The sequence below is a fragment of the Podarcis tiliguerta genome (assembly GCF_965153285.1).
Source record: "Podarcis tiliguerta genome assembly, chromosome: 12".
Lineage (NCBI taxonomy): Eukaryota > Metazoa > Chordata > Lepidosauria > Squamata > Lacertidae > Podarcis > Podarcis tiliguerta.
This window is the reverse complement of record NC_139545.1, coordinates 37,327,406-37,351,088: the sequence shown is the minus strand read 5'-3', so window position 1 is coordinate 37,351,088 and position 23,683 is coordinate 37,327,406. Positions and strand designations below refer to the sequence as shown.

At 41.9% G+C, this 23,683-nt stretch overlaps 1 protein-coding gene across 4 annotated transcripts in view; it reads left to right on the top strand.

Annotated features, from left to right (window-relative positions):
• Window positions 1-23,683, top strand: part of NEBL (nebulette) — a 173,478-nt gene that overhangs the window by 66,085 nt on the left and 83,710 nt on the right. For all 4 annotated transcript variants that reach the window (XM_083406178.1, XM_083406176.1, XM_083406177.1 and 1 more), the window contains exon 3: window positions 23,111-23,195. In XM_083406178.1, the coding sequence (XP_083262304.1) occupies window positions 23,111-23,195 (85 nt within the window). The remainder of the gene's footprint in view (window positions 1-23,110; window positions 23,196-23,683) is intronic.

The following is a 23,683-nucleotide window of genomic DNA, read 5'->3' as shown; positions in this document are numbered from 1 at the left end:
TTATGTAAATATGGACCTTTGTGTTGCAACCAAATTACATTAAAATAAACTGAAGTCTAGTCATGCTTTACTGTCTTGCTTTTTATGTTTAACTTTTCAGACCTGTTTGTTCTCTTCATTAGTTTTACTTGTTCTCTCTGCCATCATGGTTTTTCCTTTTCTTATCATTTCTCCCCGTGTTCCCTCAGCTTTCATAGCTTCTCCAAATCTTCCTTTAAGGCAAACATGTGAAAGAATAATCCTGTAGATTTAATTTCCCCTGCCAAGTACCAATTAGCTTCCCCTAACTTCTTGTTCTCTTCCCTCTTGGCCATAACTTCAGAGCTTTCATTTTTTTAACGATTGCATATTTCCCCCACGTTCTGTTGCTCCTGTGCATTGTAAAGGTCTTTGGCTATATACAATAAATTGATTGATTGATACACCATTGATACACTAATCAAGGGGAGGGTTTTTAAATGTGTATCAAGTAACTATCACATCCATCCTTGGGGCTGGCAGGATATGGAATTGGTTTGGATTGAAAGCAGCATGATCACGAACAATTCCAGAAGAAGGAATAAGCTACATTTTCTGTGCTACAAGCTGGTTAGTGTGCACATAGCCCAAGACTTTATTCCTTAACCAATGACAGCAGAATATGGAGGTTTTCATGTCTCTCAAGAGTTCAGATTTGCTTTATATCTTGCGCAATTCTTCCAAGACAGTAAACACTGCCTTTCGTGGATCCTGCTTTCCTTTTCACTCTTAACTATGTTTATGTGGCAGTAACCAGTGTTCCCAACCAGGGTTTGAAGGAAGAGTGTAAATACTCAAATGGGTAGACCTAAGCAGCATAGTGTGTTAAACATCTTGTTTGGGTTTTAGATTTTTGTAGCTACTGATTTTGGTTAATCTCTGAATTTCTCTAGTAGAATATATATGTAGCAGTATTCTAACTTTGCCTGCAAGGGCTAGAAAGATAGCTACAAAATTTCTGTCATAAGGTATTAGAAGGAATGGAAATTTCCAGGACCACATTTCCCCCACTTGGCAATTGAACACTTTGCTTCCCACATACTGTGGTAGTATTATATTCACAGTCCTACGCAGGGCATGCCTAATCCACTTCTTTGTGTCATGCTGAGGCACAGAGTTGAGATACAGCTAACACAACTCTCTGTGTTGTATTATATTTCCTCATTTTCCAGCTCCAAAAGGATAATTATGATCTAGTTGGTGGAATTATCAATCTTGCTTTTGCATTACATATGAATGGTTCTTCTAGAGATGATCAGTGAATTGGGGCCCCAACCACATTTAGTCTTGTGTACTAGTCCCTGTTCAGAGGTTTAAGTGTAATGTCAAATCCAGAGGTAATGGCAAATTGTCTCAAAAGGCCCCTCTTGCATGGCTGCATTCCAAGAGAGTACAAAATGTGGTGTTCTTCAGTAATGAGTGTTGGAAGAAAAACAACTTATTTGAGGGGGATTTCCCACTGAATATCATTCCTTTCCAGCATATCAGTTGCTTGGCAGATGTCAAGCATCCCAGGATAAGTTTGTCCTTAGCAGCTTCATAACAAGCTTAAAATGGTTGTTGCAGGATGATGAATTTATAGGTTTGTACACATAGTGATGGAGAATATAAGCGTTCCTTATCAGAGGCAGAGCATGTTTTTGAGTTGAACTTGGAAGAATTTGTAAACCTGTGCATGTGGCTTCTATAGAGTTAGTGCTGGTTCTGCAAGTCTCTGTTAGTAGAAATTCTCAATGGTTTCAAACAGAGCCCACTGAGCTAGGGACCTTCCCAGTTTGTGAGAACATCATTTATCACTGAAGCCTGATTGTGACTCCATAGACTCACACCAGGCTCATTAAAAACAGCCTCATATTTCTGTGTCTTGTGACTGTTTTTCTAATAGTTATGTGTGAGTTTCTAATGGCTTACAGGGAGGTTATTGCTAGGTTTTTCTTATTTTCTGGCATGTTAGAAAAACAATGAGTGGCATACTTAATTGGATGGAGGAGTGAAGCTTAGCTGCACAAATTAAATGGAAATTCACTTTAAATTTAGTTCACTTTAAATTTAGTACAGTAAAGTGGTTCATTTAGAAAGGCTGTGATCTGCAAAGAGTGCCTCTCATGCACACATCCATATAGATGTGTTACTGGATCAATTTTATTGGGTACTGGGCTTCACAGGTTTCTTAAAAGTGTGGCTTTATTTGGAAAGGAAGTATGAAATGAAACTATTGATTTTTAATCATTTTTCAGACCCTTGCTAAATGTGGGTATGTATGTTTTGAACATTCATTCTAGGAGATAACTCTTGCTGAATCTGAAGCCCAAATCTTTTGATAGCCTATAATAATACTAATTATTTATTCAGCAGTTGTAATGTGCAAATTGCTGTATTGCAGGGAAGGGGAATCTGTGTCCTTCCAGATGTTGCTGCACTCCATGCTGACTCGATTTGATGGTAGCTGTAGTCTAGCAATACAGTATCTGGGAGGCATTGTGAAATGTGTGTTGGTCACTAGATTGACCAATGGCTAACTTGGCATAAGGCATTTCCCTTTGTTTCTGTAAACTCAGGGAACTCCCTAGGTAGGCAGAATTCAGTTAAATTCAATCACGTTTTGCTTCACAGTCCCAGAAAGGAGCCCCAAAGTGATTTGCAGGGACAATAACATGGCAGCAAAATGAGGCCACTAAAAACAGGATAGAAATTTATGTATATTCTGAGAACGTAGAAATTTATACCTTACAACATATGTGAGCAGACTGTCTGCCTGTGGGGGTCTATATCTTTTTTTTTTTTACTAGAACTTGAAGGTCCACCACCAGTTGGAGGTAGATGCAAAATGGTGGCTTGAAGGGAAAAGTAAAGCACTAATCACATGAGCCATACAGTCTGCAGTCTGCCCCTCCATGGCCTAAAATGCAAAAAAAATGCACATATATTAAGAACAGATTAAAATTTCAAAAATTATATGAGCTATAGCAGTTTTCATCCTGAAGTTTTTACATCTCTGTGAAGCAAGCAGAATTACGTTCACTTGTAATTAAGCAGATGACTTAAGAACTTGAAAGGCAGGGGAGTATTCAAACTTCAAACTCTCATTAAAAGTCATTAGGATTTGGGAGCTTAATTTCCAGACATCTTGAAAATCCCGTCTTTACTGAGTTGTCCAAAGTTGTAAACTGACCATTATCACTAGGCTTAAAGCCCACGAAGCCAAGGGGAAAAAATCATATTAAACCTCCCCAAAGTTACTTGGGAGCGGGGGGTGGGGGAATGGGTATACCTGGAGTCAGCTCATACTTGTTTACTGAATTTTAATTTGAAGCTGCGTTATTGAGACTGGTTAGGCCTGTATTTATTAAAATATTTACCGTATATGTCAGCTTTTAGTTTGAAAAGCAGCCCCAAAGGCAGCCTATAACAGGCTTGAAATAGCATCAAAGTCAAATTGCATAAAATATTCAGCATGAACAAATCAACTGAAATGTATAAAACAGTCAACAGGAGGGAATAAAAATGATTCCCACAATGTGGTGAAACAGAACAGTCTTTGCAACATCCCAAAATGCTAATGAAGAGGTAGGCAAATGGACTTTATGGGGTTGGGAGTTCAGCAACCAGTAATGGACAGCATGGTGGGTTTGCAGTGGCTATATGACCTCCCAGCAGCTGAGTCACAGCTGCTTACTGGTAAGGGGAGGGCGAGGTGTGAGCTGGGGGGGGGAAAGTTGGTATGGTGCAAATGCACTGGCAGAGCAAATTTGTTTCTACTGCCATTGTGTTTGCACTGCACCAACTTCATTGTCTTCCCCCACCTCCTACCAGCGTCAGGACAGGGGAGTGCTGTAGTCCCAGTATGCCATCTGGTAGTATCCATGGCCTAAAAGTTGGCACTGGGGCACCAAGTACTCAAATGAAGAGTGGGTCTCTGGGGCCTTAGGATGAGGTCTCTTAGCTCTGCTATTAGGAAGCCTTTATCTTTGGGGTGGGGAATGTGACCCTAAAGGCCTCTTTGACACACTCCCCATGCCAACCCCCTCTCCTTAGTCATACCCTCCTCAAGTGTGTTTGCCTGGCTGGGCTGTTTCCTTGAATTGCGACGATACATTTTGCTTGCCTGGATGGAGAATAACGAGGGGTATGTGAGTGTGTGTAGATGCTAACTGTCAGGAGCTAGAGTCAGGTGTAGGTCAGCTATAAACAAACACTGATGTCAGTAAAGTTAACTCTTTATTCAAAGAAACCAACACAGTGCAGGCCTAGTGATCCCAGCATCTCTTCTCAGTAGGTCGTGAGGACTCAAGGTCCCTGCCTTCCCACTGCTGCCTACTGGTTCCCCCTCCCCCAAGCAATTGGAGACTGAATCTGTGCGCAAACCAACCTCTGCTCTGCTCTTTTCATTTCTCTGCATGTTCTGGGAGACCGGGGGGAGAGGAGTGGGTAGACTCCCTGGATTCTTTAGCAGCCTGCCCCCACTCCTCTTCAGCCTCTGATTCTTGACTGCCCTCTGCCACAGCCTTTTCCTGCTCACTAAACCCTGTTACCTCTTCAGCTTCCAACCCCCCCTACTGCAAGTCTGCTCCTCCTCCTTCCTTTGACCACACATTGTCATTCTACCACCAATCCCCTGCTCTGAGCCTTCTTCCCTTGGGGGTTCCCCAGCTGCTGTCTCTCACCACTCCTCTGAATCCAGCCAGTCCATGACACTTACTACAAAGGTAAGGCTGACATTTATTGTTACACCCACTGCTGCCTCTATTCCCACCAATCACTAGCATGCGATTCCTGCCTGCCCATAAAGGTTGCTCCTTGGGCTGAAAAAGGTATCCTCTTCCTAGAAATGTGCTGATTTTAAACATTTGTTAAGAGGTACAACCCTGGCACCACCTTCAGTGAAGGTGAACACATTACCCACGGGGGCAGAGTTCTAATCCAAGTGCAAGCAGCATCCTTAAGCTGTTGAGCCATACTTTCATGCGCATGCTTCTGTATCATCACCTCCAAAACCGTGCTTTTCAATGCAGCAGCAGTTAGCAAGTTCAGCTGCCAGCCACTGAGTGATGTAGAGGAGGCATGTGTGAATCAGCACTCTCTTGGCAGGAAGCAGCCTCATCCCAGGTCTGTGAACAGACTGAAAAGGGAGGGAGGAGAACCATCTGGTATCACAAGTAAAGAGCTGAAAAGCCTAGGAACAGTAAAGCTATTTTCCCTCCCCTGATCTCTGGCATCATCAGTTGACACTTGCAGTAGGCTCCACTTCCCAGCCCATTAAAAAATAAATAAAACGGGACCTGAAAGAAATTAGGAAGGACTTTTGTTTCTCCTAAAGTGTTTTCAAAATAGGGAGTGCTGAAATTCTTTAGTACTCCTAGTAATTCCTAGCATGCCATTGAGCCAAGTGCCTTTAAAAACTGAAGGTACAAAGCTGGAACCACCCTGCTAAAAATAGCATAGATATTACTACTGATGTTCTTAAAAACAAGTGGCTCTTGAAAAATGATACATTCAGTTATATTTATTATTTTAAAAAAGTAATTAATTCTGAAAAGAGCAAAAGGAAAACCTTGTTTTAAAAATAAATAGATTGTCCATTGAATTAATGGCATTATTCCGTCCTGTGACCTAAATTGTTTTGCTGGGGAGGAAACGCCTTTCCAGGAGGAAAGGTTACAGCTGCTTATCATTGCGTTGCACTTTACCATCTTACTGCAAAAAACAGCGAAGTGCTGTTTCTCTTTATATAGACTTAGTTGAGAGGAAGCAATTACTGTGTTGTGACTTTGTTTTCCCAGTGTCCAGGGTGATAATTCAATAATGAGATGGCTACTATTAATATAGGTACAAGTTTGAAGCATTCATAAGGGCTTCCTGTAAATTGCAATAAAATATAGTATTGAAATTAAAATGTCAGATTTGTCACTTTCTTCTAAAATAAGAGCAAGAAAAAGAAAAAATCTTTGCATTAAAGAGGCCATGTTTAATGGGATTTCCTGCACGCAGAACCCAGTGTGTATTCAACCTCCTCCTACAATTTTAAAGAGAACCTTGTAGACATTATGATCCCTGGAACATGTGAAATAGCCACAATCACAAGGTGAGCATATGTGCATCCTGTCCTTCTCAATCATAGTTCCATAACAAAAACAGTGGTATACATCTGCTTGCCTTCAGTGGAGTTAGACTGCAGACCTCAGCACTTTGCTTCCTGAGGAACAGCTGAAATCTGGCAACAGCACCCTTCCCTACCAGAACTCTTCAGGCAGCTCTAGTCCTTGTGGAATAATTGCCATTGCAATATGGGAGTTTCTCTAAGGCAGAGGTGGACAGCCTCTGACCCTTGGCCTCATTTCATGCAGGAGACAAGGAAGGAAGATAGCAGCGGATGGCAGAAAGAGAGACAGAGAATGATGAGTCTACTACCCTCTTTCTAGATTGCCAGCATACAGTCCTTGACCAATTGCTCCTGAAGGAGTGCAGCCCTCAACTCTGTTATTGATTGCTGTGCTTCACAACCATTGGCCAGAGGAGTATTGATTCTACCAGATCTGCAGAGGTCAGGTAGCACAAGGGACAAATAGGGTTCCACGCAGAAATATTGGTATGGCTCCTGTCTAAGTAGATCGCTCAGGCACCAGCTGGGCATTGTGTAGACTTGCCTGCTTCCTGCTTCTGCCTTTAGCTTGCCTCTAGACTGCTTACCCTGACAGGTATACTGTAGCTTGCAAAGGAAGGCACCAGCATATGGAAGCAATATTGCAGACTAAAACAGTAGTTGTTCATTAGCAAAATGCCAGTCATTGTAGCAGGTGGGGTGTGTGTGTGTGTGTGTGTGTGTGAGAGAGAGAGAGAGAGAGAGAGAGAGAGAGAGAATATAGAGAAGGAGTGCTTGTGTATTGCAAGGATCCCTGTAGGGGCTGCATATCTTTATATGCAGACATACATTGTATCCCAGTGGCTATTGGGCCACCCATAGTTGGTGATGGAAACTAGACAGACATTCCCTTACAATATTATTCTCAAAAGTAGCTCTGCTTCCCCACAAATGTGAAGGGATGTCTGTTATATGCTCCTATCGAAAAGGGTCGATTTGGGGTAAAAGGGTGAACAGATTTGATGGAAGCTGTACATGTTTCCCTGGCAAGGGTGACATCAACAATTGAGAATAAGCTGAGGTGACTAGCCCAAGCAGCGGTGCCAACTTGAATAACATGTTTTTTTTTGGGGGGGGGGGGTAGGTGAGCCCCACCCTGCATAATTGATCAAAAGATGCTGCGCAAGCACACCATTTGAATGGCAGTGCCCATCAACTTTGGAGGATGCCTGGCCCCCTCAGATATTTTATTGGGGTGTGTGTGAAGGGACCTTGGCCCCTAGGAGTTGGCTGCTATGAGCCCAAGACACCTAATGGTTCCTCCTATCATGGTTTGAATCAGCAGCTCTGGAGAGGGGAATTGATTGAAGGAAATATCTGTGTTCATTTGCCTTTTACATTTTATTTTTCCATTTAGACTGTGTGTTTAGCAGCAGGCCCGTGCAGAGGGAGTGGCAGCTGGGTACACTTGCCCTGGGCCTTGGTGGTCTAAGCTGGCTGGAGGGCCCCTGCTTTTTTGTTGTTGTTGTTTATAACTTTATTCTAACAAGACTCCTACCCTGGGCCTCAGACAAGCTCTGCACAAGCCTGCTTGAGGATCAGCACAGGGGAGCAGGCAGTGACCTTCCCTTCATCCCTCCTACTTTCTTCTTTAAAAACTAGAGGGATGCTTGCAATACCTTCTTCTGCCTTGGGTCATACAGGTTGAGCTAGAAGTCCACAATCCTGGCCGCTGGTGTTCTCTGCTAAGGACAATGAGACTTGTAGTTCAATGCCTTTTAGTAGAAGGGGATGTTGCAGTGTAAAGATGTGACAAGAGCCTCCTTTGATAAGCAAAGAAATAAATGGAGAATAATGGCGAGGCCCAGACCATTTTCAAGTAGACTTGCCTAGGATTGCCATCCATCCAGGAAAAAAAAGAAGCCCTGGTCTGTTTCTGATTTGTTAACAGGGGTTTGCTATGCAGAAACTGTGCTTTTTATTGCATGGGGCTAAATGTGATCACATGATCTGTCCTGTGGATCAAACTGCTGCTGAAAGGACAGCAATCCCTGACTTGCAAAAGAGCTATCACACAACCTCCTTTATTTGCTCTGGATGTTTCCAGAATATTTTAAATGGTTTTAATGTTAGGCAGATAGTACGCCTTCTTGAAATCCTACCTGTTTGTCATATCACTACTTCTGTCAAAGGATTTTTCTGTTTGATTTATCCCAGGGAGCATTGAAATGTAAAGTAATCACTATGGAAACAGAATATTTATCTGAGCTGATTACAGTTTAAGTGTATAGAATAGGACTTATGTGGCTGATTCATTAGTCATATCAGTAGGATTTTTAACATGCTGGAGAAAAGTGAAAAAGCTTGTAAGTTTGGGGTGATGAAGTATAGCGTAGGATAAACCACTAATGCTACATCTTGAACAACACATGACTTGTGCAGTGGGTAGGGGCAGGGCTGAGGTGCCAGTGGTCTTCATTAATAAATGCAAAGTAACAGATTAATTAGTTAACAAAATGAAATTAAAATGCTGGTTTATGGTTGCATAGAACAGCATTGAAATTAGCTATATTATGTAAGGTATTTTTAATCAGCAAAACTAGTTGCATTATTCCAATTGATATGTGGGATCTAAACAGAGGTAGATATCTCCTTGGGTGGGTGGGAGGCTGCTCACCACTGGGCAGCCTCCCTCCTGAATAGAGCTTTGAAGGTGTGGATGACAGGAGCCAGCAGTAAATCACACCAAGCAAGTTGGAATTAACTCTTTATTAGCAAAAACAGGATCTGCACAGGAGTGTCAGGCCTAAGGAGCATAGCAACTCATCTCCGGCAGGTCTTGCCCTCATGAAGCAGTTGCTGAGACTGACAGCTGCCTAAGTCCTCTCCTCTCCAGGGTTTTCCCCAAGCAACTGGCGATTGCGCCTGTATGAAGCCAACCTTTCCTCTGCCCTTTTCATGCCTCTCCTGGTTCTGGGAGACCAGGAGGGTGGGGAGCTTTTCGCACAGGAAAGGGATACATCTGCGCCTTTTCACCAGCTGGAGTCATCTCTTCCTCTTGGTCTCCCTTGGCACACCTATTGAAATTAAAGAACACAACTAGCTTAGGGTCTACTCTGAGGAGGACTTCATTTGCTACAACTTATAATGACTAGATGGAATGGAAACCATTCGGGGCACAAGGAGTCCAATGGAGTTGGTATTTTAGCCCAGCTGATGAAATGAAACCTCTTTCCGACTCTCTCACCACTGCTGCAGCTTGTTGGAGTGGCTGTTGGTCTCAGATGACTTAATGCTTAAGCATTGGTTGTGTTAAAAGCCCAGGGTAATGGAAAGTGGGAATACAAATTAAGAAACAAAGAAACAATACATTAAAACTAAAACAACAGCAGGAGCAGTAAAGCAGGAGTGCCATAGAGTGCTGTTTTCTTCCTGTAATTGGTGCCTTTTTCCTTTTCCTTTCTACGCTCTCCCCCCTCCCTCCCCAGCCCCAGCTGGACCAGTCTTTTCCTGGTTGATTGGCAATCCTGCTTCTCACACTCACTTGTTAAAAATGAGTAGTGGAGACATATTGGCTTTTGACCAATGTGAAAAATTAATGGACCAAAACATTGTTGGCTGTGTACGATGAACTGCTGAGTGAATCTTATTCAGTTGGATAGTAGCTGTTAGCACTATTGCTAAGGGGGGGGGGGAATGAAACCCATTGAGAGTTTACTGTAAATGTGTGCGAAGTAGTGTTCTGTTTCCATGAAACTGTAATGCTGCTGATGACTACTTGCATTGTTGAAACAATGCCCAGTAGGGAAGCTCATGCAGTAGACAGTGAAGCAACTGCTGGAATAAATGGCCAGTAGTAGGAAACCTCTACCCCCAACCACAATTCTTCACATATGGATTGATTGTGTTACTATTTCTTTTAAATGCAGTTCCATCAAGGTACATGGCACCTCATTGTTTTATAGACAGTGTTTTATACTGTTATAAAGAAGCACAATCTGAAAGTGACAAGGAGGGAACAGAGAGATTTGTTTTGCAGCTGCTAATGGAAACTTGCATGTATTAAAGTTCATAAGCATTCCCTCTGTGGATCACCTGGGCAGATGAATCACCTGCTAATAGCACCTCTTGTCTTGATTGAGTTTCACCCAGGGTGGAAGACTCATTGAACTGAATGAGACCTACTTCTAAGTAGCATTTCCACAGCATATTTTATAGCAACAAGATTTACACAAAAAATAAAAAGCATTGAAAATCTACTCCAGGAATCGGGGGTAGGGGTGACTTGTTGCTTGTACTGTACAATTCGTAAGAAACTAGTTTAGTGCCAGTCTTCTCTTTAATTTGCCTTTTGTTTGTTTTTTAATAGTGATGCTAACTTTATTGTTTATGATTGCTGTTTTTAATTGTAAGCCATCCTGAAAATCTCCAGACTGAAGAGTGGGATATAAATATTGTAATAAAAAATCAACAAGAATGTTATTTGGCTCCAATGATTTCATGGACCCTTCATTAGGACCTGCAACAGCCATATGCACATATGTGGCAGTGGCCTCCACCTCTCTTCTGCCAAAAGAAATCCAGTTTTCCTAGATATAGCTTGATAGCATTAGTGATAGCTGATTCCTGTCAATGAAGGGGTTTTGATTGTTTTTTTTTACAGAGGAAAGCTTAGAGATCGCAGAGGAGCAAATGTTAGGCACAATAATGAATGGATAAATAAAATATTTGGTAAATATATAAATGTGTAACAAATGCACTTTGCAAGGGGATAGTTAGAATTGAAAAATAATCAGTTCTCCTGCCGAACTCGTAGATTGCCATTGTGGGGTAGTTTTATACATACAGTATAGACTGTGTTGAATAATATATGGATTCGTACAGATGTATACCTAAACAGCATAGGCACTGTATCCTAGGCATTTCTTTATATGACATTTTTAGAAGAGTATATGCCAGAATTGCCAAAATTGGGGCGACTGTGTGTCCTAGGCTTACTTTATTTGAGGGGCTGTTTGGTTGATATAAAAACTATAAGAGAGCCAGTGTGGTGTAATGGTTGGAGTGTTGGACACCAGAGTGTGAATCCCCACTCAGCTCACTGGGTTACCTTGGTTCAGTTTCTGAGCCTAACCTAGCTCTCAGGTTTTTTTGCGAGGATAAAATGGGGAGCAGAGAACCATGTGTACCATACTGAGCTCCTCCGGGGGCGGGGGGGGGGGGGAGGTGGTGTATAAATGTAATAAATATTAAGGGAGAGCAGGGTGCTTGAAGTTTCCCAGAACTTGGAGCAGGCACATAGTTCACCTGCCCATAGTCTTCCATACAGTGGTCTTCCAATTTTAATTATTTCTAAATTTGTATGTCCCCCCCCTCTGTCACTTAGCATATACACATTTTATACAAATCTGTATTCTCTTCTGCCCTCTGTTTTTGGATGTGCAAATGACTATCCTAGCCAGGTTCCATAGACTACTTCTTAATATTGAAAACAACAAGAAGGCTGCTTTATATTATATATTATTTGCATTTATATAGCACCTACTTTGTTTCTGAAAAACTGCTGATTTGGAATTCACATCTCTGGTAAATCGGGAAACATTAATAGCAATGCTAAATATGTAGGCCTACTCTGAGTAGCTGATGTTGGCTATCACCCATAGGTTTTATAATATTTTTAAGGCCTCTGGTCACTGAGTACATTTTGACTTGGGCTGCACTTACTGAGTTTGCAATCTGCCTTGAGTCTCTGGAATGGAGAAAGATGAGATCAAAATTAAGTAATATTTAATGCACCGTTAAAATGATATAAAAAGAAATGGTGTGCATAGGCATTTGTTAGCAAGAAATATATATAATAAACTTATTGCTTGCAAACCAATGGTGTCAAGATGGCTTTCTGTATCTGTCACATTCAGTAACTGATACGCATTCTAGCTCATGGGTGCTATATTGCTTTTGACATGGAGACTCCTCTAGGTTTCTTGTGGAAGCCAGAATCTTTTTGTATGCTTGTTTGTTTGACCTTATTTCCTACCAGTAGGTAGCCTTTGGCGCTGAGATAGGATTGATCATTTGTGGTCTGAAGAGGTCACATATACATTCTTTTTCTTCTTGTTGTTTGTTCTGTCTCTTCTCTACCCTCCCCCTTATATTAGAAATGAATAATAGTAGAAACCGAGACAAAAAATGATGTGTTGTATTTTAAGGTGATATAAAGAATCCTTCCGTATTTAGCTGGTTGGTCTTGAACGTACGCCCAAGTTCTGTACCTGGTTGGACATTGCGGCGATGGGCCACTCTTGCTTATGTTACTTCTATGTAGAAGGAGAGCTCGTTCTCTCCCTCCCTTTCTCCATGCTGTTGCTCTTTCCTAGTAGAGAGGGACAAAGATCTATGGACCACCATATAGCTTGTCTCATGAAGCCAGGGAGGGAGTGGGGGAGATGAATGGTGATGTCACCAAGAGGCTCATTTTCCTAGGGGAAAATGGCAGTTCCACATTGTGCATTAGATCATGGGAAACACATCTTTAAAAACTAGAAGCTAGATCAAAAGGAAAGACTGGAAGGATTTTGGAAGCTTTTATTTGACTTCGTAACAAATATTTTAAAATTGGCAAATGATTAAGGAAACTCTACTAATACCAAAATATGTGGAGAATCAAGAACACCTTTGAGGACAAGCAGTTCTGGAATAAGCTGTCTCCCTTTTATGCCCTGGCTGGCCCTCAGTATGTCTGTCATTGGGTAGCTGGGGCTCTGAGATGAACAATTTAATATTAAACCTCATGTGACAAAGAGTGGTCTACAAATTGGAAGAATAAATAAATAAATAAATTTTTGTTGTGCTTAACTCCATCTTGGGTGGGTGGGTGGGGGAAGGTATTACTTGAGAAACATTAAGAAGAAGAGTTTGGATTTGATATCTCACTTTATCACTACCCTAAGGAGTCTCAAAGCGGCTAACAATCTCCTTTCCCTTCCTCCCGCACAACAAACACTCTGTGAGGTGAGTGAGGCTGAGAGACTTCAGAGAAGTGTGACTAGCCCAAGGTCACCCAGCAGCTGCATGTGGAGGAGCAGGGAAGCGAACCCAGTTCACCAGATTACGCGTCCACTGCTCTTAACCACTACACCACACGAGTACAGTGGTACCTCAGATTACATACACTTCAGGTTACATACGCTTCAGGTTACAGACTCCGCTAACCCAGAAATAGTGCTTCAGGTTAAGAACTTTGCTTCAGGATGAGAACAGAAATCGTGCTCCAGCGGCGCAGCGGCAGCGGGAGGCCCCATTAGCTAAAGTGGTGCTTCAGGTTAAGAACAGTTTCAGGTTAAGTACGGACCTCCGGAACGAATTAAGTACTTAACCTGAGGTACCACTGTATTCAGACCATATTGAATCATAGGAATTAAATATCTGGGTTTTTTTGTACTATCTGAAACGACAGTTGTTAGAGGTAACTCCGTGCATTTAAATTGGAAAAGCTGGCTGAAATAATTAACTGGTAACTCTAAAAAAGCCAAGTGCACATGCAAATGTAAAACTTGGATATCAGATCTGTGACACTCCCCTAGGGACTGTTATGATGCATTAATCAATGAATGGCATGTACTGATCTATAAATCTATTCTTGCCCTCACTGGCAGGGGGAGAATGTGTATTTGATGTGATTAACTGTTTTGAGTACACAGTGTACCGTAGAATTGCTTTATGCAAAATAAGGAGTTTATGTTTCGTCGTATAGGAGATGTCACTTGGAAGCAATCACAGTTTAGAAAAGCAGGCCTGTCCTTTTATACAAAACATGTGTGGCTTGATTTCCTGTTTCTCCCAGTTTATTTAATGACACCAGGTCTTCAAATAGACAGAGGCAATGATAGGGAATTGCTTTTGCCTGAAACAATCCCTCCCCAAAATATTTGTTTTTCTAAATGACGAATGAGAATCCCTCAGAACATGGATAGTCTTCCCAAATCTTTACTAATTCTTCCATCATATAAAGGTGTCACTCATGCAGAAATATAAACGCTGCCAGTGTTAGAACAGGAGCAGAGAGAGCTGTGTGGTGAGTCATTAGACTGCCAAGTTTGACAAGGTCACACATCTCCAAATTTCACTCATTGTCAGATTTCCATTCTTGCTGTGGGAATAGCAATAGGCAGCACAGATATTCTTCACTCTAAATGAGTGTCCAAGGGTCAAGAAAATGTTGTGGCAGGGATATTTGTACCTTTCGTTTTGGAAATTTCCATTTCGAAGTTAACCCCCAAGCTCTGTTCAAAGACAATTACTGATACACACGTGTACATTCCTAAACTCTTTGTATATTTTGCTTTCAGACCTTTTTGCAGCCATGGGTTTGCCTTATCGTAATGACAAAACAGCCAGCCTGGCAACAAACCTACATATTACCACGCCAACTTTGTTTTGCTTAGTCCTCCATATTATTTTGATCAATTAACAACAACAAAACAGAAATAAAACAACTTTCAGTTTTAACATGTTGTGTTAAGGGCTTGCTATATCTGCTCAAGTTCCAAAATACCAAGAAAATGCAACTCTTAAGGACTGCACCCTTAACAGATGCGTTATTTAGGCAATGTGGATATATTATGGTATCTTACATTGTGGTGCGTTCAGGCTTCACCACTGCTTTGGAGCTGAACGACACAGGGGTAGACCTAAGGCCCAGATTTCTTGGTTCAGGTATAGACACGTGGAGTCTATGCAACTGAAACTGCTCTTTCACTTTCCAAAAACTCAGCTGGCAATCAATACCATCTACATATAATTATAAGCATTGGAAGGGACCTTGAACATCATTTAGGAGTTGAATCTCCTAGAGCCCTCCCACGTTCTTCCAACAGCTGGAGAAGCACCAACTAGGCTTTAGATAGGGGTGGGGAGGACTCTGGGACCCTGTCAGAACCCTCACACCTCCTTCCCCCAAACCAGCACCTACCTTACCCGGCTATGGGAAGGCAGCGCAAGGGCTGGGGAATGGTGTCAAATGTTGCTGAGGGCTGCCAAGAAAGGCCTCAAGAGTTGCATATTGGACCACCCTGCTGTAATTGCTTAGATTGTTAGCTTCTTGGGGACAAAAGTAATAAACATGAGGCTTTGAAGAACTGATCTCCCTCTTCTGCTTTTCCTTCCACTCTCTTTCCCTGGTATGCTTTCTAGTTTGTAAGAGTCTCTCTGTGTTTGTGTGTATATGCATATATATGAATGATTTGAATTGCTTTAGGAGACAATAAATTCTATGAAAAGGAGAATAAAAATATAATAAAAACAAAAACAAAAACTGATGCCAGCTGCTCTCAGCCCACAGGATAGAGTATGACACAGCTAATCAAATAAATAGGAAATAAATAATAAAACTTGGTAGCTGGAGTTTATGGACTCCATTACAAGTGCTCAGGAGTTCTTAATGTAAAAGCAACTCTTCCCAGCCACAGGCTTATTGCGGGAACTTGCAAGGTGACCTTTTGAAAGGTTTTATGAGAATACAATTTAATGGAGCGTTGGCATTAGTGCCAGTCTGGGAATGTCAGCTGGCTGAACTGAGCTCTCTGAAACTTCCAGAAGACCGTCATCACTCTCTAGAACAGTCTACTGCTAGTTTAGAAAGTGGGTGCACACCCTTTTTAAAGCAACTGTGTTTCTCATTTGGTAAACTTTCCTTTGTGTTGAGCACAGCAGGAGTTTGACTAGTACATGTACCGAAAAGATATACTGCTACACGTTTTATTGTCTATAATGAACACTATGGGCAGAGGGCCAAGCTCCAAACTTTGAGACAATCTTAGGGGTAGCATGTTTCAGTTCTGTGAAGCTTGGGGACACCTTCCGCACCAATATTTTCTATGAAGCTTTTGGCACAGTCCCCTCACTATCCTCTTTTACTGTCACATAAGAATCAGCCATAGCTCAGTGGTAGGGCACATGCTTTGCATGCAGAATGTCCCAGGTTGAATTTGTGGTATCTCCAGGTAGGGATGGGAAGGACTCCTGCTTGAAGCCTTGGAGAGCCTCTGCCGGTCCGTGTTGGTAATACTAGGTTAGATGGACCAGTGGTGTGAGGAAGCTTCCTGCCTCAGACTAGATGCTATTCTAAAGGTGTATCTGAATTCTGTATATGGATTTTTCTAGGTCTTATTAAAAACACCCCAACCCCAAACCAGCAGTTATGCAGTTCTGATCCAGATTGGGACCACTGAAAATTGTCACTTTCAAAGCTGCAGAAGGTGATTTTGAGTGTCTCTGTGTTCTGCCACCGCTGCTCCACATCCCCAGCAGCAACTGTAGCTGCTTCACTCTGCCTAATGGTAGGGCTGGCCCTGTATGTCTTCTTTTGGTAAATTAAGCAATTTAAAAAGAGATGTGGAGAAACTCAACCATTGATTCAAACACACAGTTAAAGTCATTGAACTAAATGCCTATTCTTCTTCCCCTTTTTACTTTCTATCCTCTTAGAGATGTGCAACAATTCTTTGTGTGCTGCTATTCTGTCCATTTAATCGAACATACTTCAATTATTTTTGTTGGTTGTTTATTCACTTCATCACGCACATTTGTGTTCTTTACCCCATTTTTAAAAATGCAATTTGGTGGTGGCAGCAGAACAGGTTTATGTGACTGTTTCTTGTGGCTGCATATTCTTTTCTAGATGAACTGGATGTTGCATTACTCTAGGCCACCCTGTTGAAAAAGGTGCCCATCACACAAAAAAGTTGCAAGCAGCTGCAGGGGCCGTGTCCCTCCCCCTCAGAATGTGCTGGAATGATGTGACGTAAAGGATGCATTGGACAATGGCTGTTAAACTCAATTGAATGGCATCAAAGTTTGCCTCAAAATAGCACAATCTGGTTTACATTGCTAATTTAGAAAAACAAACCAGAATTGTATCCACTCACAGGCTGCTCTTTATCAGCATAACAGTTGTGGTTTATAAATTGCAGATTAGGTATTCCTTTAGAAATAGCATATCAAATGTGAATTATTAAAACAACACGATGTCTGTTAGCTATGAAAATGTAACCTCCCCTCTTCAAAGAAAATCAAGGAAAGACACTTCTGTGGATGACATAACCAGCAGGATTAGACAATCCTTTTCTGAAATGACAAGCACACAAAACATGGGCCTTCAGGTGAGAATAGTGAGTAAAACCACTTTCGTAAGCTGCTTACACATGTGTAGACATGAAAGCACACCACCACTACCAGAACCCTTGTAATTGCTCCATACAGTGAAGTGAGGGAGTGTAGTCCATAGTAACACTGATGTCTGCATTCACGTTTTTGGGTGAACATGAAGTCTTCTCTCTCTTGCAAGAAACATTATGTATGACAACAACTTGTGGATGAACCAATCTTATGAGATGCTGTGCTATGGAATTAGGCAGTATTTTTTAATTGAAATACTGTTTTAAAAGCACCATGTTTAGTGGTTTACATATTTTATTAAATATAGGATACAGAGAAAAATCACAAAAGATGAAAGTAGGTGGGAAATTATTTCTTTTCATTTCCCCCTGCTTCTTGCTGCCTTTATCTGGCCTCTTCCTGCTCCCCCCGCTGCTACCACCCCCCACAAACAACAACAAATTCTGCTACTGCTGATGCGACTTCTATGTATTGTTCTTGTTTTTGAGGAGGTTTTTTTCTTCTTCCCTCTTCTTCCCTATTGTTTTACTGAAAACACAAAAAGCAAGAATAATCAACTTTCCTTTTTATGAATATATAGTTGCAACATTTCAATTTTAGCATATAAGTAAACGCAAACAAGATAACTATTTCTATTGCGTCCAGTGCTGACTCTTTTTAAAAAAAAAATAGAGTGGGCTTGCTTTGCAACCTTTCATTTGCTCTCTGTCACTACAAAAAGCAGCCTCAGTTTTAACACAGTGTCTGCAAATTCTGCTTCTGAAAAAGGGAGAGAGGTGTATTTGTTGATTTAATTCTGCAGAATTATAACCACCCTCTCATCCTGCTTATTCTCAGTCTAATTAAACAAGGGTTAGATGCTAATTATTTGCTGCTAGTTGTCAAGCATTGTGTACACAGCATCCTCTTGTTTCAAAACTCATCTTACAAATTTTCTACTATCAGAAATATTTTGATGGTGAACTTCAAAGAGCAGAGTACACAGCAGAAAGCACATCAGTTGAACTTCAAAGAGAAATTCTAACTTTAAAGAGAGCTTCATGTCCAGCACACAGAAAAATAAAAACTGCCCAAGCTCTTCCCTTGCAAAGCTAGGGCATAATATAGTAGGGCAGAGGTTTTCAACCTTTTGGAGTCCACAGCTCCCTTGACAAACTATATTCTTTCTGCAGCACCCCTGTGGGGCTCAGGTGCCCAGTTATGTCACCCGTTGCCTGCAGAGCCAGCAGCCACTCACCCCTTTTTCAACATCCTCCCTTGTGGAATGTTCCCTCAGCCTCCTCTCTGCTCCAATCTCCTTGGGAGTCCTTTGGGCAGCTGCAACTACTGCTCCTGGTATCTGAGCTGCCCCCCCGCCCCAAAGAGAAGTGCCTTTTCACACTGCCCCACAGGGGCCTGGGAAGCACCCCCTGATCAGCCCCAGAGCCACCATTTACCTGGGGAGCTTGTAGCCAGAGCTGCTGCAATAAACAGCTGTGCAAGGGAGGCAGAGACTTGAGAGGGCATCAGAGGAAGGTAGGGAAGGAATGAGGGACAGAGGCCAGTGTTGCCCACGGCACCCCTGACCATCATTCAAGGCACCCCAGGGTACCACGGGACACTGGTTGAAAACCACTGTAGTAGGGCATTTTGGAAGTGCAACAGCAGAGATGGTTCGGTTTGCAATTTAAGAGTTAATTCTGTTCTCAGTGTTAGTCAAGTACCCAAGAGGGTGTGTATGGAGATGTTGCTTAATAACCAGAGTGGCATCAACTTGACTGAGGTTGCATCTGTTTTGATTTGCTATGTTCTTAGGGAATTTTCCCATATATTTGGTTGAATGTCTTCCTGCTATGCACTGTTATTGTAAGGCCAAATAAGCATTTCATACTCTCAACACTCTTGACTAACAAGTAGTGAAGGACATGGGTTTTTCTCTTTGCAGTTGTTTTCCGGGGGATTGCTTCATTTGTTACATTTGCCTGCATATTAGTTCCTATAATATTCAGAAATCATCTAAGTGTTGCCTCCCCGACCAGAAGCCAGCTTTTGTGTGGCTTCCAAATCTTATAAAAACATTTACATGTACTTGCATAATTTATGAAGTGGCTGAGTCGAAAATTGTTTGAGGACTGCCACTGTTTTCGTTCCAGTTTTTCAAAATTGATTTCTTTGAAAAAACAGATTCTACCTTTTCATAAAGTTGAGGAGGGAAAACTGCAGAAATTGGATTTACATGTATATCAGCCATGTTGCATGTTACCTCATGGTGCATGCAGAGAGTACTTCATGATGCATGCAGAGAGTTGGGAAAGCATAAGTTCCTAACAGACATCTTCTGCACCTATTTCATCTGCCTTCATAGGACTAGGAGCCAGAACATCAAATGATGTTCCTTTTATTGTTTTTCAGTCAGTGCACCATCCTGAAAAAAGCTGGGTCCCTATCTCTTTCTCCCTAGGTACAGTTTTAATGGCAGTTTGTGGCTGTTGGATGAGAGAAGCCATGCTTTTGTCTCTTCCAGTATTGGAATTTTGGATGTGCCCTTTGCACTGTAAGGCAGACACAAAATATGGCTGGGTCATAGAACTGTAGAGTTGGAAGGGACCCAAGGATCATCTAGCCCAACCCCTTGCAATGCAGGACTATGCAGCTGTCTCATGAGGGGATCGAACCTGCAACCTTGGTGTTATCAACACCACACTCTAACTATCTGAGCTATCCAGGCTGACCACCACTGTACCATTTCTGTTTGTGTTACGTCACTAGATTATTTCCAGTAGTTGAACTATAGACAGCATGGAACTTTCACATTTGTCTGTAGTAAATAATGCTCCAATTATTCTACAGGGACACTGTACCGCAGCGCGTACATTGATGTGAGGTTGAACTTGTTTGCTTGCAACAAATATGTGATGACTAATTGGGATGCCAGGAGGCAAAAAGGGAGGAAAAAAACAACACAAAACTTGACACCTAAATGTCATACAGCTTTTACATTAGCAAATTGAGTCTCTGTTCTTTCCGACTGGAGCTTAAGATCCTGAGAAGATTTATAAATAAAGCCCTGACAGTGCTCTTGCTTCAACAAACAAGTATGTGTGGCAAACTGTTTTGTTTCATTTTTTAATATAGGTAATTCAGAAAAGAACTGTGAGCAGGTGGGAGTGGGGAACCTATAAGAACTGTCAGTTCACACGTTTCTGAATGTGTGATGCTGTACAACCAGAACATGACTCAGTATTTAACATTTAATGTGTGACAGGCATATTGTTTAAAACTGAGGAAGAGATGCTGAGTAGGTTGCTGTTCTTTGTAGCACATCTTTTGCTGAGTATATTTTCCACTTATGTAAGCCAATACGCTGCACTACTGGCACTAATAGTGTTGACCTTTGGGGGAGGTGGAGGGCCTGCGTAATGCCAGGAACCCTTTGTATACTGCTCAATAGGGGTGGCTCAGTCTGTATGCAAAATGAGGTGGTGATCAAGATAGTGAAACTTTGTGACCTGTGTGCTCACCAGGAATGAAAGGTTACTTGCCCCAAACCACATCGTTCATACCATGTAGCAACCATTCTAGGTAGCACAAGCCAAACCCTAGTAGGTTTGTATCCTCATTCAGATGGCACTAGCTCTGTGAGCAAGTAAACCCTGGGTTTAAAAGCTTATGGGAACGGTACTGATTTCCTTTAACTTTGTACATACTTGCTTCTGTCTCTCTCTGCCCCGCCCCCGATTCACATGGTTGTGTCTGTTTTCTAGCATTTCCACTCATCCTTTCATGAACAACACCCCTACCCTACCCCCTGCTCATTCTTATCCTGACAGATACTTTAAGATTCAATAGTTAGTTAGCTCCTGGAGTAAAATCCTATGGGTGCATATTATGGCTGCAACCGTTACCTGATTCATCAGTTAGCCCAGTCTTTCCCAAGTTGGTGCCTTCCAGCTGTTTAGACTACAACTCCCATCAGCTCTAGTCAGTACATCTGTGCTGGCTGAGGCTAATGGGAGTTGTAGTCCTAAATATCTGGAGAATACCAGGTTTGGGAAGGCTGAATTAACGTTTTAACTGATTCAGAAGTCCCAAATTAAGTAGGTAGAAAACATATATATAATGGTTAATTGTAATGCAAGAACCTGGAGGAAGAGTGCATAGGTAGAGATATTCAATGGGTTTTTTTGGTGTGTGTGAGAGAGATATATTCTTCTAAAATGGTGCCTGCTGTAACATGTGCTTGCATGCTTTTGAAAACAAGTCACCCGTGTTCAAATTCTCTGAGTAGCAAGAACCCAGGGGGGCAGCATGTATTCAGGTTCATTTTCCCTTGAATGAGTTTACTCGAGGCTTAACTGGTGGTTTCGTAATGGTTGTTGCATATTTACAAAATTATGGTTTGAGCATTTTGCTTGCTCAGTCCTGGAAACAAATAATAAGCAAGCCAAGGCTCAGGGCAGTTAAATCAGTGTTTCGTTGTCAAGCCAAAAGGCACACCTATGAGCAGAACCAAGACCCAAAATTTAGGCTGTAGCTCATGAGATTACTCCAGCAGCAGGAAATAAGGGTCATCACCTGTCAAAGCCAGATTCACAAGAAACGGGTAAACAAAGGGGAGGATGGTGCCAAGAGGCACCAAGGCAGATAGAATGGCCAGAACTTGGTGAAAGCAAGAAACTAGAAACAGGAGTGGGTAGCAACTGAAGAGAGGTGGGCATTTTAGTGGGAGACTCACAAAGGTTGCCTGGATAGAAAAACCTGAACAGACAACTTCCTACTGATTAACCTGCAGCATTTTTGCTTGGAGAAACTAGTCCTTGCCAGGATTGCTGCATGCCAACCAGCACTCAATGGGTTGCCATAGTCAGCTTGCAGTGAGAAAAAGCTGCCTTTAAATCTCCCCCCCCCACCCGATAGCATAGCTCTCCTCTAATCTCAAGATGTCTAAGCTGTTATAGAATCTGAATCAGTTTGTTTGACTGGAAGGTCTGTCCCTTTACCACTCGCTTCCCCAGAGAAGCCCAAGGGCTGAGCAACTGTTATGTTGGAGATTTCTTGTTCAAGCCCTGGACCTCTGGCAACAACCCATAGATTCCACAGTGAAGAAGTGTGTATATTGTATTGATGCTGAATCAGTATTCTGAAGAAGGGGCATGTTTTTAAATGAAGGCATTTCATGTTCTGTACAAGTTTGAAAATGAAGAATAGCCACGCTAAGATCTAAAGAGTCATAAATATTTTATTTTTGAAGATATGGGCCAACCCTAGTTGTTCCTTTCTCCTGTGCAGCAGTGTTCTTTGCAAGAACTGAGAACTCTGGAGTCCCTTGCTCATGCACAGATACACAGTTTGCTCTATATCATAGGCTGCTGCACAGCAGCCGGCATCCCTGCAGTCCTCTGTTTAGAGACCACTGGAGGCAAGTTGCAATTTGAGGAAAGGAAACTTCAGTTTGCAAGTCCCCTTGAGACTGAAGTACAGATGATAACACAATGCTCAGAACAGACATGCTGGGGCCCTAAGCCATGTCAATTTTAATAGGCCCCATAGTATTACCTCCAAAATGTGTATGATTCTAACGGAAAGGACAGTGAAAAAGTAGTTTTATATTTGCATATTTACATAGGTGAGGATGCAACTAAAAACCTAACTAAAACATATATCTTGCAATAAACCTGTTTATTTTTTAACCAGTTATGTAAAACTTCAAATTTAGTGGTGGTTGTTGTTTTTTTTAAAAAAAGAGGACTGTCATAATCTGGGGCCTTAAACTGTATCTTACTTTGGTTTTGCATAAGTCCAGTGCCAAACATATTTACCTCCAAAGTAATTTCATTACTATTTTTCTTCTTCTTCTAGACACTACCCAAAGCAGTCCTTTACTACAGTGGCAGACACACCCGAAAACCTTCGATTGAAACAACAAAGTGAATTGCAAAGTCAGGTAAGCTGTGAATTCTTTTGCCTATGCGGTGAACATTGTTCTTAGCAATTGGGATCCATTATTCTAAAATAAAGCGCAATGGTGTGAACACCAAGGGTTAGTTCAAACAACACACATTGCTGTTTTTCCTCTCACACATGGAATTTTGATGTTCCAAGACAGACACACATATTCGTGTGAGCAATAAAAATATGAATTTACCGGGGGGTGAAGCTCAATTCAATTATTTGTGATACCCTTTTTGTTGTTGTTTTGATAATGGAAACACTGTTTGACTACTTGGGGTAGGTCCAAGCTGAGGAGGGTCCTGCTCATAGCTGCCTATGAGTAATTAAGGTGCCATTTTACTTGCGCCAGTGGCAGATGTTCCAGTTCCTGGGAAGAGTGGCCTTTCCACCTGAGGAGGGATGCTAGGACCTTCCCTGGTTGAGGCAGTCATCTCTCGGGTGGAGCACCCTTTCCTGCTGCTGACTCTTCTTGTCCCCACT